The sequence below is a fragment of the Atractosteus spatula genome, chromosome 1, assembly GCF_055471065.1.
Source record: "Atractosteus spatula isolate fAtrSpa1 chromosome 1, fAtrSpa1.hap1, whole genome shotgun sequence".
NCBI classification, from domain to species: Eukaryota; Metazoa; Chordata; class Actinopteri; order Semionotiformes; family Lepisosteidae; genus Atractosteus; species Atractosteus spatula.
The window spans coordinates 25,717,285-25,731,840 of record NC_142706.1 but is presented as its reverse complement, the minus strand read 5'-3'; the positions used below and the strand labels follow the sequence as shown (position 1 = coordinate 25,731,840).

Sequence of the window (14,556 nt, the reverse complement as noted above, 5' to 3'; positions counted from 1 at the left end):
TAAACTAATTTTCAATAAAATAACTGCTGGGTCAGCTACAGTAAAGAGATTATTTCTTTTTAAAAAAAGGTTATTTTCAGTTTCAGGTATTGGGTATTCTATTAGATATTAAACTGAGGAAAAAATAATAAAATACATTTAAAATGTAAAACTTTTCTCCTAATTAGGACACAGGACAAATTCTTTTAATTAGAATTCCTTATTGTAAAAAATTATGTCAAGTTTCACTCTCTTGTGTAACAATCATGGCATTTATGAAAAATTAAGCTGATTAATTTTTGAAGTATTCACTGCCACTTGAAAATAATTTCTTTAATTACTTTTGATTTAAAATAATAAAATATATATATAATTGAAGCCAAAGATGTATTCAATGTAAAGATCAAATTCTAATATAGCATTTATAATATAATGACATAGCCATGTCACACACTGAAAAAGAAGATACTTAAATCTTGAAAAGGAAATGCGGTGGCTTTCATTGTGCTGTTGTTGGGATGGAATTCGTTTCAAGCAAGGCAATATGGCAAAAACACAAAATTGGAACTTTTGGGTCTAAACACGAAGCATTACTTTTTATGCACTATGTTGACTTTGCATCACTCTACTAACTCCAACACTGTCAAGCATCAGCAGGAACTGGGAAGCTCATCAAAAGACATCTTTGAGTGGCCCATTCAAAGTCCTGACTGACTTACAGATGCAGCCATTCAAAATGTGCGGGCGATACAGCATTATTTTGCGGTGCGCTTTACGCGGTCTACCGCGAGTTACCGTAAATCCTCCTATAATACCGCAATTAAAATAATAGTATCCGGAATTTCCGCAAGGTGGAGCTAATAAAGCTCAACCTCTCATGTTTGAGCTGTCGCCATCAAAGTCTTTAACGAAGATATTACTAATAGTATTAATAATGAATGACCTTGGACAAGCTGTAAACTCAAAGTATTGCCCTGGTCCACATTCTTTTTTTCATTGACCGTCTTTGTAAAAGTAACACCACAGCATTTCGCAATCACGCATTTGTTTCCACTCATGCAAAGTACAGTAATTTTTGAGAATCGATTCACCATGCCTTTCACATGCTCATAAAAGAGATTGATTTAGGAACATAAACATATTACCGTATGCAAACTGTACTGTATACAGTATGTATATGTTTATTTAATGTCTTAACTGTGCCCGTTTAAGTATTGAATATTTATATGGAATTTTACCACTGAAGGAAAATCTTAGTACCTGAGCATAAAAAGAATAGGAGCATACTGTAACGCGTGTGAAGGCCATAAACGATATTAATTTTGGAACTTTAAACATACAGTATATGGCTGGTCTCGGTACTTTAAAGAAAACATACACACCAGTATTCCATTTCTCCCTAAACATTTTAAGCATCGAAGTCTTTAACTAACGTGATACCGGAGTCAACAAGCATACTTTTAGAATTTGATTAAAAGGGAATATAATATGGAATCGCGTATCTAAAGAAATTAATAATGATATAATTATATTCATGTACCGCAACACAAGAATAGTACACGCTGTACATTGTCTGTTGATAATGTTTCTGTAGTGCTTTTTCAGCACTCTGCATGTGACCTTGCTGGTGGTGCTGTGGGTTAGGTTCCTGACTCCCACGTTACACGGTCTGTGATCGAATCCCACTGGAGCCATGAATTTTTTTTAACAAACATTTCTTTGAAAAAATGAAACGTTTCCTGAGTCAGAGATTAAATAAAACCTCACTCGCACCAAACAAATTTATATTTCTAAATATCACAACATGATCGAATTTAAGTCATTTTAATAACAATGAATAGTCACCTAGGCATTACAATATAAACATTTATATTGATTTAAATTGCGTTTTGATTTAAATCGCAAACGCGGGTTTAAATATATGTGTTTTTTGATTCACAATCAGACAAATCCAACATAAATTGATATCTTTGTCTTCTAAGTATCTTAATAAACTTTCAGCATAGCTTTCTCCCCGTTTAGATTTATTTTTCTTGGGATCTTGGGATCAAACATGGAAAGATTAGATTGTAATCGTTTTTATTTTTTAAATACATTTTAGAAAAGTGTAATCTATACTAAAAAGCTGTACACCACCTGCTATAAAGATACATATTGTGATACTTTCGGGTTCGGATAGGACAGACACAAGAACTCAGACTTGCGGAGTTAAAGCAAGTTAAAGCCTTGATTTTATATATCACCTTTAAAAGTGGCATCTCAAAGCAAAGTAAATACCCAACACTGATTGTACCCATCTGTCATGCTAATAAAGCACCTTGAATTGAATTGAGAGGGGGGGGGGGGAGGGCGAGCGAGAGAGCCAGGACAGACAGGCAAATAAGATACACTCCACAGACATTCACAACAGCGACATATCATAAAACGTTTGCACATATAGTTAAGTTATTACTTGGTTTTAAAAGTGCAATGAAATACAATATTGTTGTTGTTGTTACTGTTGTTTTTATCCTCTAAAGCGTTTTGAGAAGCCACCTTTAAAGGCGATATATAAAAGCGCTGATTCTTATGGAATGTGTTCCGCCAGGGATTCAAAAAATTTTTTTTTTAATCGCGTATCTAAGGAAATAGCAGTATAACCTTGTTCATGCACAAACAGTGGCATGTTACATTATTAATTTGGGTGTCTCCTCTTGCCAGAAAGCTCTAAATTGCATTTTGAGTGCGGTTTTTGACTTTTTTTAAATTGCAACCCGTAAATAAAGCTGATACTGTTTAGACTTATATTAGGATTTAGACTTATATTAGGATTATATACTTTGTGAAAAGTGATAGTCTTTTAACCTTTTCTGTGAATTCGCTTGTTATCTAACAAATGCATACTTTAGAATTTGATTAACAGGGAATATAATATGGAATTGCGTATCTAAACAAATGAATAACGATATAATTATATTCATGTACTGTCTGGCGGAATAAACTGAAGAGGTTAGTTAATGCGACACGGAATTACTTTCCACCCCGTCTACATTCTCAGAGTAGAACAGACTAACCTTCTAATGAAAGACGGTCTACCCCCCACGGACAGGAAAAGCACCCACATGCACTTAAACTTAATATGGTCAGTAACAGTAAACAGTAACATGGTCAGAAGGAGCACGTACAAACGTTTCCGAAATAACCACATGTAAGACTCTGATGCTTAAAATGTTTAGGGAGAAAGTGGAATACTGGTGTGTATTTTTTCTGTAAACTACCAATACCAGCCATATACAGTCTGTAACGTAGGGATTTCTATATGTCTTTATTTAGTGGTTACATTAGTGACAAAGGCTAAACTTTTAGCTTCAGTAACGCATACGCCGTATGGCATACATGTTTGTTTTGGGTTTTGCTTGTTCACATATCTACCCTTTTTATAAAACGACATGGTTGAAAACTGTTCCAGAGCCACTGTTGTTTCATCAGTGAAAAGTACATCATGAAATGCCTCTCCCTGTTCAATCCACTGGGAAAAAGAAAAGGAGCATAAAGCGTCTGATGGTCATAAACGATATTCATTTAGGAACAGCATCAGAGATATGTTTTTAACTGCACTGCATCGGAGAGAATACCATAGTGTGTTTTTTTTTTTACTCTCTGGCGGAAACTGGCTTCCATAAGAATCAGTATGGCTCAGAGATTAAATAAAACTTCACTCGCACCAAACAAATGTATATTTCTAAATATCACAACATGATCGAATTTAAGTCATTTTAATAACAATGAATAGTCACCTATGCGTTACAATATATACATTTATATTGATTTAAATCGCGTTTAAATCGCCTTTATTTAAAACCCATAAATAAAGCTGATACTGTTTAGACTTTTAGTTATTTAAAACTGTATTACAGCAGCACAATGCACAATGCAACGTAAATCGCTATCTTTGTCTTCTGTGTAATAATGTTCACCTCTCTGTCCAGCAAATTAACAATAGTAATAATAATGAACTTTATTGTATATGGCGCCTTTAAAGGTGGCTCCTCAAAGCGCTTTACAGGTTAAAAACAATAACAACAATACTGTTAGGCTGGGCAAACAATTTTTTTTTTAAGAAATACAAAATGAGATATAATGATGTGTTCCGGCTTAGACATTAACGAAGAGCATAACACGTGGGTGGCGTAGAGGTCGGCTCTGGCTTTCCCATCTACTGTATACACTGCAAGTACAACCCCCCTCTCTGCGGGAGTGCTGGCTGTGACGAATTAAACCGGTTTCACAGGTATTTTCAAAGTAGAAGGGGGCGAGATTTCCAGCGAAAGACACCTCCCCCCCTCAAAAACCCAGTAAGTACAGTACTTACTAGTTAAGAAAGCTAGGCTCCTCAATGAAATCGCTTTAACATGCTAATGCGTTGGTGTAACAGTCCGGGCGTGGCAAGCTTCTAATGTCAACCCGACTACGGCGAAAGGAACCCTTCTTTCATTGGAAGACAATGAACATATTTTAGCCCTAAATGAATTAATAGTAAACATGGTTTACATAAAAGACATTTTTTCCAAGAAAGTTTAGCCTTTGTCACTAATGAAACCACTAAATAAAGACATAAATATAGAAATCTTAAGATTTTTAAAAAACATGACTTTGCTAAAATTTATTTGAAAATAAAAACGATTACAAACGCCAGGGGAGAGAGAGAACAGGGGAGGGATGTTGGTTTTGCATAAGGGGCAGGGCTATGGAAATGAGGTCTGTTTGGGAATGTGGAGTTACATGTTCTGGCTGTTTGTGAATTATCGTTGTTGAGTATGGAGTGTTGAGGTATTGATTTTATGTTATGCTTTATGTTGAAAATTGAGGTGGATTTTGTTTATGATAAAGAGGATAAACTGGGATGGGAGGAGGGTTTGGTTTTGCATAAGGGGCGGGATTATGATAATTGTAGGAATTTGCGAGAGTATAATGGTTTGATATATTTGAATTTGTATTGTGGTTGTTATCTATGTTTTTGGTTGGTATTATGTTTATATGGTTTTTTTTGTTGGTTGGTTGTTATTATGGTTATTAATAATACAATCTATAGTTGAAATCTGAGCCTAAATAAAAAGAAAAAGCATTTTCAGAGAGCAATTACGCTGTGTTTTTGTAGAATAAGTGATTAGGTTTATGAGCAATCCAATTACTTATTCGTTTAAAACGCTATATAAAATAAAGTTTATTATTAATTTGCTGGACAGAGCGGTGAACATTATTATGCATAAGACAAAGATAACGATCCTGATCAGTTTAGAAATCTGTGTACGCTGTAAGGTTTTTACTTCTTAAACTTTTAAAATACACATTTCGAATAGAAAGAAATCCTCTTCCTGGTACAGTACTGTATGTATAGCAAACCAGCACGTCTTTTTTCTCCAATCAGAGGGGTGTCAGATGGTGTCAGGCAATCACCATTCTGAAGCCCTACCATAATCTCTGGTATGGGGAGACCCCAGAATTCTGTCCCATAGTTTAGACAGATGATAGATACTTTTATTGATCCCGTGAGGGAAATAAAGTAAATCATTTTCATTTTAGGAAATTATTAAACGCTCGGTTAAAAGCAAAGGAGATTGTCTCTTATAGTGGACATAAAAACAAGAGTTCGCTGGCATTATATCCTAGAAGACACAGACCAGCGCCAGACCGGGAGAATGCCCGCAGCGTAAAAGAAAATGCCTGATGAACTAGGGATTGGACAGTTTCCAAGTGCTTGTACAATCGATGGAAATGTTCAAATAAATGTGCAAAAGAAATAAACAAAATAATCATTTATTTCTTTATCATATTGGCTAGCTAATGTCCTCTCTTTGCTAGTTAGTGGCTGTGTTTCTGCGTTGGGTGACTGTTCTCAGGCGGAAGATGTAAACTGCTTAATTTTCGTGTTAAATAATTTTTTTAAATTAAAATTCATTCTATACAGCAATTGCATATTTGGGTACCGTTTCATAAAACTTTCATGCTTAAAATATTTAGGGAGAAATGGAAGACTGGTGTGTATTTTTTCTTTAAACTACCAAGACCAGCCATACATAGTACAGTTTACGTACATACAGTAATGTTTATGTTCCTAAATTAATATCGTTTATGACCTTCAGATGCGTTATGCTCCTCTTCTTTTTATGCTCAGCTACTAAAATTTCCCTTTAGTGGTAAAATTCCATATAAATATTCAAAACTAAGCGGATTAAAATGTGCACAGTAAAGACATTAAATGATTAAATCTTTTCACTACCAACCAATGCACCACGAGTGCCCCTGTCGGTCATTTTGGCCAGCCAATCACTTACCGCGGTGCCCCGCGGTGGCTTGTGGGTAGCTTACCGTACCGCGGGTTTGTACCGCGCATTTTGAATGGCTGCATCTGTACTGTATGTCCTGAATCCTACTGAAAACCAGTAGAAAGATCTGAACAATAACCAACCCCCCCCCCCCCGCTGCATCTCGTGAGAACTTAACTAAATCAAAGAAGAATGGGAAATAATTGCACCAAGACAGCTTGCATAGTTAGTGGAGACTGAACCAAAAAGACCTGCAGCTCTAACAGCTGCCAGACACGCTTCCACCAGAGTTCATAGATTTACTGTAAATACTTCTGCAATAAACATATTTCAGTTTTCTTTCAGTTTATCCATGTGACAATAACATAAGTAACCCTTAGAAGTCTTCAAGTAAAAGTATGAGCATAGAGTTTATGAAACATGAGTTATGAAACATAAAACATGAGTATGCATCACTTTGCAATTCCACAAAATGGGAGACCACAGGAAGGGTCTGAATACTTTTGCAAGGCACTGGACAGTTCCCATTATTATCTTTGAGACCCATCACTTTAGTATTATAAAAAAAGAACAGTAAATGTAGAAAAACCTTTATCTCACTGCAATATTATTTTCTAGTTCTCTCTTGAATGTAAGAAACACGACAAACAAGAAGAGGCAATTAAGTCCAGCAAGACTGTTAGCTAGTAGCTAATTGATCTGAGATTCTCATCCAGGATTTCTTCAAAGAAGCCAGGATACCAGCTACAATAACATCACTGGACCACTTGGCCATTCCAAGAATCTTTTCTACCTGTATTTGCTCCTTTTCTTTAACTGGATCTTTTTCTGTCTTTTTTAGACAGTGTAAGGAAAATGGCTGATTTATAAAGTTTATCATTGAGGTGTTAGCCAAAGAAGAAATCATCAATATGCCTCATCAACATACATGAGCAAAGGATATTTTCTAAGTTAATTGTAACTAGCATATTATTGAAATGGCTGGAGTATTAGAAAAACTTAAACCATAAACAACTCCAGGACCTCATAGTATTCTACTAACTGTCCCTAAAAAAAATGCATTAAATAACTGACAAACATCATGATGGATTTAAAAAGAAAACTTAAGTAGTTCCACAGATATGAAACATGCAGCTTACAGTATTCACATTTAATGTTAATTTCTAGTAATGCTGGGCGATAATTCGATAACGATAATTATCGCGATATAATTTTCCTCGATATAATTTTAACAGAAGTTCAATAAATGTTCGATATATATGTTTATGCTTTGCGCATAAAAAACTACGCGAGTGTGCGTGCGTGTTGCAGACCGGGCAGCTAACATGGTGTTGTTTACCCACACAGTGGTGGTTGACAGGATTGTAGTTAGAGTGGAGAAATGAGCAACACTGAAGCAAATGTAGTGCTGCCAACGACCAGCTCGAAGGACGATGACATCGTTGACAGAAAAGGTAATTCAACTTCGGTAATTTGGAGATATTTTGGCTTTTTACGATCAGACATAAAACAGAGCAGCGTGCACTGCAAACTGTGCCGCAGGTCCGTGCCAGCAAAGACAGGCAACACCACGAACCTATTTCACCATTTAAAACAACATTACCCGTTAGAACACGCAGAAAGTAAAAAATTACAGTCACATACTAGTGTTGTTAGTGGAAGGGGACCATCTATAAGCACCTGGTCAGTATTCAGTGCGACTACACTGCAGCAAACCATAGTAGCATCATTTTCAAGCACCGTGCCTTACGACAAAAAAACTAAAAGACATGAAGACATCACAAATGCAGTTGCATATTGCATTGCAAAAGACATGCTTCCCATTAGCACTGTCGAAAATGAGGGATTCAAGAAGCTTATCAGAGTCCTTGACCCCAGATACGAGCTACCTGGTCGGAAACATTTTGCACTGACTGCACTTCCTCGGCTGTATGCAGAGTGTAGGGAGATGGTAGAGCGGCAGCTGCAAACGGTGCCATTCTTCGCCACTACTTCTGATATGATCCTTTAAAGCACTTTAAACTTTGCAGTCTGTCTGAGCCATCTTCTATGTGTGTTTTATCACACTGCAGTATTTAATTTTTCTATTAAGATTTTTATTTTGTAAATTTTACTCATGCATATTTTGACATAAAAAAGACTTGAATACTCCCTACCTCAGATTTGTTTAATGTTTCTGCTGTTTGGCAAGCGTTTATTGTGTTCTTAAAATAAAGAGTTGTTTAATTTACCAATCAACTGTCTGGTTTCTTACACTTTCACTCAGGAGAAAAAATCTGCCTTTAAACTTGAAAGAAACGATTTTACATTTATCGTGATAATTATCGATATCGACTGATATGAAAATCTTTATCGTGATAATGTTTTTGGCCATATCGCCCAGCCCTAATTTCTAGTGCCCAACATCTTCATTGTCAAGATTGATGAAGATGACTCATGAATAACTGAATAAATTGAGTCCCTTTAAAATTACATATGCTAGCATTTTGTCAGATAAAAAAATAACACTTCTTAAAGTTGATTTTTTTATGTACAGTACTTATCTAAAATCACTACAGTTAATTAATTCTGTGCACACTCACTTTTACTTTTACTATAAAGCTTATAGCTATCCATTTAATATAAAAAGTTATTTAAAGAAAGATTTAGTTTCAAACTTACACTGTCTAGCTAAAACACACACAAGACAATGAGACGAAACTTTTCTAGTGGTCACAAATCAAAAGTCAAAAATCATTACAGAATTAAATATTATATAAGGAAGAAACGTTTTGTTCAACAGCAGCTCCTTGATTTTTACTTTTGGAAGTATTTTGAAGCAATGTTTTTGTTCATAACATGAAAAACTTCAGCCTAAACTAACAATAACTCATTCACCATTATCTATTTTAGAATTATCTACATAACCTTTAAACCACAAGTTCTCCTATCAATGCACTTCCGCATTTTATCACATGATGATGATAAAAACACAGTTCCTGAAAAGTTTTGTGAAATAACATCTTTCACCACCATCAGCTCTTTTAAATGATCTTTTAACCAATATTGTGGAGATGTAGACATATACTAGCACCTCTCATTTGCAATGAACTAGTCTGTTTAACTCATACGTATGAATACTTCACAACAGGATCAATCTTTAACCTACTTTGAAACTTATTAGTTTATCACTGATAAATACTGTAGTCTGACAAAATTTATTAAACTAAATTAGTGACTAACATTATTTCCAGTAAATAATTCACTTTTAAATGTAATATTCTACAAAATAATAGTAAAAAAGATTAAATTCCCTTTCAAAAGGCAGTAAAATGTACAGAAGGAACATTGAAACTACGGACACATCGATAAAACGTTTAGGGAATAAGACAGACAACTGTACGTTTTCAGTCCTCTGCAGGATTTCTTTGTCTACTATTTTTCTCCAGTAAGAAGTCCTTAGATTACTTAAAAATGTTTAAAAATTTGTTAAATTTTAAAAACAAAAGAACTAAAAGAATAAAGAATAAAGGTGTGAGCCTGGCCAGTACCTGAATGGGAGACCTCCCGGATAAGCTAAGGGTGCAGGTGAAAATGTTGTTAGTGGGATAGTAGGAAGCACTCATCCTGCAGTCTGTGTTGGTTCTGATGTCTCATTATAGTCTAAAACACTATACTGTAAAATGGGTGCAATCCTTTGGATAAGATGTAAAACTAAGGCCTTGACTTTCAGTGGTCATTAAAAATCCAAAGGTGTATTCCTGAAAAGAGCAGGTGTGTTACCGCAGTGTCCTGACCAAATTTCCTGCTGCCCTTTACCAATCATGTCCTTCTAATAATCTCCATCTATGAACTGGCTTCATCACTCTGTTCTCCTCCCCACTGATAGCTAATGTGTGGTGAGTCTACATCAGTGGTACAGGAAAATCCACATTACATAAACAATATGTAATAGGAAGGAATTATTATTATTACTAGTAGTAGTAATAATAATTTAACACAATTCACTGTCATGTCAGGCTTACTTCTCAGGCATTCTTTGTCAAGACCAATTGACATCCTTGTGGGAATGTGCCTCTCACTCTCTACCAATTTGCCAATTAATTAAAACCAGGTAAATCTAAACACAAATGACTGAGGCCCAGAAAACCTCTAGTGGTGTAGGTTAGCTGAAACTAATGTATCAATCCAGCTGGCCTGCCATAACAGTGTAGAGACACCTACTATTTTTAATCCTCAATGCAACAGCACATAATTTCAATGTTATTTTCAATATGTAATTTAAAAAAAAAACAGTATTCTGTGTTCAATGGATTCAATTATCTTAAAACTGTAACATATCTCTCAGTCCATGCATTGCTCTCTCTATGTCGAACGGTTTCTGAAATTTTATTTCTGTCATTTGTACTGTATATAGATTCACATGGTGGAGGAAAACAGGATTAATATTTTTTCCATGCTGTGATAACTGACATTGTAGAACAAAATAGCTGTAATTCAAAATGATTTTAATGTTTCTTAAAATGTCTTCTCACTTTTCAACCTGATCTGTCATGATTCACTTACTGTAGGTGGTTACTACACTTCTGCAGTGGATGAAACGGGCCCTCTCCTATAAACAACATATTCTGTGATTTAGCTTTGGGATATTTGTTTTATCATTTGGGATATATAAATGAAAAGAATGTATATTAATGAAATAAATTATTGTTGTCTTAATGAAAACAATCCTGAACATAGATTTAATCTAAAACCTTCTCACATTTTTGTACTACAAAATATTAAGTAAGTACAAATATAGTAAGTGAATATGGTATGTAAAACTTTTCTACTTTAATTTTAATGTTCCAGTTGTCTCTCTAGTACTGGAGACATACCTTAGCATCTTTCAAGAAGCTTCTAGATCTTAGATGGGCCAAATTCCCTCTTTTCATGTGTAAGCTTTCTACCTTTCTTACTCTCTTAAAATATTCAGACAATTCTCCCATAAACAATAAAATAGTGCATTATGTGTAGACATTTGTCACTATGCACTTTGTATTCCTGTTAATATTTTGTGTGTGTGCATATATTCCTTCATTTCTAGACAACACCTATAGATACTGTATATGCAATGACTCAGATCTTCCATTAACATAACACACAGCTTTCCACTATATAATTGCTTTTATTTCTGTACAGTGCAATATTGTCAGGAGCTTTCTTGCTATGAAAAACAAAATACAATTTACTGAGGAAAAATAAATTACACTCCTGAAGCTCAAAATGGACAATGTTAATATTAAACTATAAATATTGTTTAATTTTAAATTTTAAAACACCTTAATCATCCCTGACAAGGACAGATGCAGCTTTCACTAAAACTACTCCACTCCTTGTATTTCACATTCTTCAATACTGAGATTTACAATGTGCCGTAGCTCGGAATATAAACTAAAACCTTTTAAAAATCTTAAACTTAAAGCATCCGCAGCACCGAGAAACAGTATGTGTGGAGCGATGGATAAACTAAGACCATCCTAAACCAACCTGTTGTGTCACTGCATTCCGTCATTTCCGTTTATTTCGATACCATATCGTTTGAGATACAATACAGTTAAAAAATAAGGGTGTAGTGTATTTAGAAATTGATTATTTCAAAATATCATATATTTACGCTTTAGAACATCTAACAAGTTCGGTATCTGCATTAACTTGAATACCAATGAATAATTCGAAGAGGGCTACAGAATTAGCTACTGTAAGTAGCGCAATTGCGTAACAGGCCGAGGATGCTTGCAGATTTTTTTTTAATATTAAATAACGTCCATCAATAAACGGGTTTAAAACGAGTATACACGTGAGATATGTGTTATTAAAGCACAAAAGATTTGATAACTGTATAAATATCTTATATGCTCTGAAATATCAGTATTTCAAGATGAACCTGTAGACCTGCACTTTGCTTTGAAATGTTAAGATCACGAACTAAACGATATTTATTCAATTTTGCACAGACTTTTCTACAAATATTATTTATTTTTAATAAAAAATGTTTTTTTTTATAAAGCGGGGATTAGAATGGGAAAGGGGCAGTTGGAGGATCGCTGAAAGCAAATGCTGTATTTAAAATATGACATTAGCCAAGTGCCATTAGCTGGACGTGTGGCGCTGGCGGCTCTGCGGACATCCTGGTACACGCGGCACCGAGCCTTGGTTGGACACCGGGTCCTCAAACAACGCCGGACATTCCCCGCAGCCTGTCAGCTTTAATCTAAACACACTACAGCGATAACAGGGTTTTGCTTCCTTGTTTCACATTTTAGAACTAAGCAAATAACCCAGCACACAACCTAAAAGATGATTATGTTAGCTGATATCGTTTCAATGCACTTTATGTTCAGTTATACTAGGTTGTTACGAGCAAGACTACACATACCCATCTTGCTGTAATGTTATAATGCTTAATTCAGTCAATTGAGTCAGAAAGCCCTTTTCGTGAATGACAGATGGTTATTAGCAGCTACATACCTTCCACTCTAGAGCGGAGGTCCGACACAGTTTTCTGGACAGCAGGCATCACTCGGGAGCAGCCGGCTGACGGGACACCTGTCAACTGCGGTTAAACCTCCTCCGATCAGTTGATTCTCTACAACGGTCGATTAATCTAAAAAAATCTCCACACGTAGCACAATAATACTGCTGCGTGCGAAATAAAGATATTAAAATTATCGTGACGAGTTCACGACGGTTAAACTTTAAAAGCGAAACTGAAAAGGGACTAATGAGTTCCGCTTCTACCAGTACACAGATCAGCAACTGACAGCTTCTCTCCACCTCTGAACAAGAGCGAGAGCGCCTCCTTACAGTCTGGAGCAGACCACTGCACAGCAGGGGCAACACTGTGGGGGATTCACCGACTTCATAGTTTGCTAAGGTTTAGATTTAGTCCTTAAAAGAATACTTTGAATTACAGCATTGCAATATATTAACATATATATTTAGTTGAGATCATTCGGTGTGTGCTTGTTCCTGTATTTTATCCACACGAGAGTAAAAAGTTGTGTCTCACCCCCTCTGTGATTATATATTAGGTGGTCCCACTGAGTACCCGCATTTCAGAATTCATTTGAGCCTCAAAGAGAATGGCCCAGAAGCTGGCTGTAGCTGTTTAATGCGTGTGCTGCTATAACGTGCTTTTTCTAGGGGGGAAGATGCCTTGTGATATAATGAATTTTAAGAAAATCAACCGAAAATTATTTTTGTTGCTCATAAAGTAATTTCTGTTCTCTAATTTTTTTATTGTTTTTGCTTGGTCCGCCTACTTAATTTGGTACCTAACTACATATTCTGTGAACAGTATCAGAAGTAGAATATTTCTATCGTATTATTTCATTAGCTGGCTATCGGACAAAACAATTGCTGCTATATACGAGAATTATTTGTCTCAAGTTTTTTTAATCGCAAAAAGGCAGTTCAAATACTAATGCAAATAAGTCACCATAAGAGATCATAATAACATAATAATACTTATATAGTCCTCATGTGGCTGCCAAATGCTTTCTGGTAACGGCAGTATCACGTGATTCTCATGTGATCCGATGAACTGCCTTGTACTGAACCCATGAAGACTTCAGAGGCTGGCGGTGGTCGCATTTCAACCACCATGGTTGCAAAGAGAAGCCCTAACATGTCAATTTCTGCCTTTCCAATATAATAACGAATATATTAAATAAGGTATATTGTAAATAATTCCAGGGATGATTTTCCTTTAAATAGGAGCCATTTTAGATTTTGGTACAAGTAAGCCAAATACAGTATATATTAAACTTTTTAAAGCACAGTTCACTCTTAGTACACTGGTGCACTTTTTTTCGTCTTGTTACAGATCTCTTCAGGAAATTCCTGTAAATCAGGTTTTGTGCTAATCTTCAAGTTTGAAAGATTTGTAAATGGTATATACATTATCTTTTGTGAAATATAACACACAATTCACACAAAAGTATGCCTTTGAGGAGTGATCCAGTGTATTCATCCTTATCCTTTGACGTATAGAGCTCAGGGTAGTGGACAGCTGTTTTTAAGTGATTATCCATGGGTTAAAATCACTAATGCCTTATAGACCTTTCAGTGGACGTCGAAATTAGAAAGCTCGCCATCTGGTGGTAGTTGGCCGTTCCTGGACACTTCGTGGAAAAACAACAGTGTTAGACAAAAGTTAACTACTGTAGCTTATTGCTTATTTTATTATACCTTTGTATACATTATTTATTTCTGTAAAAAAAATTACAAATGAAAAAAGAAGAGTGTGTGA

At 35.4% G+C, this 14,556-nt stretch overlaps 1 protein-coding gene across 3 annotated transcripts in view; it reads right to left on the bottom strand.

Moving 5' to 3' along the window:
• The window catches only part of atp8a1 (ATPase phospholipid transporting 8A1), a 372,853-nt gene extending 359,773 nt beyond the window's left edge, over positions 1–13,080 (bottom strand). For 2 of the 3 annotated variants that reach the window (XM_088910036.1, XM_088910046.1), the window contains exon 1: positions 12,774–13,080. In XM_088910036.1, coding sequence (XP_088766162.1) covers positions 12,774–12,822 — 49 coding nt within the window. In that variant the 5' untranslated portion in view covers positions 12,823–13,080. The remainder of the gene's footprint in view (positions 1–12,773) is intronic. The other variant, XM_088910027.1, reaches the window with a different exon arrangement.
• Positions 13,081–14,556: the final 1,476 nt, after the last annotated feature.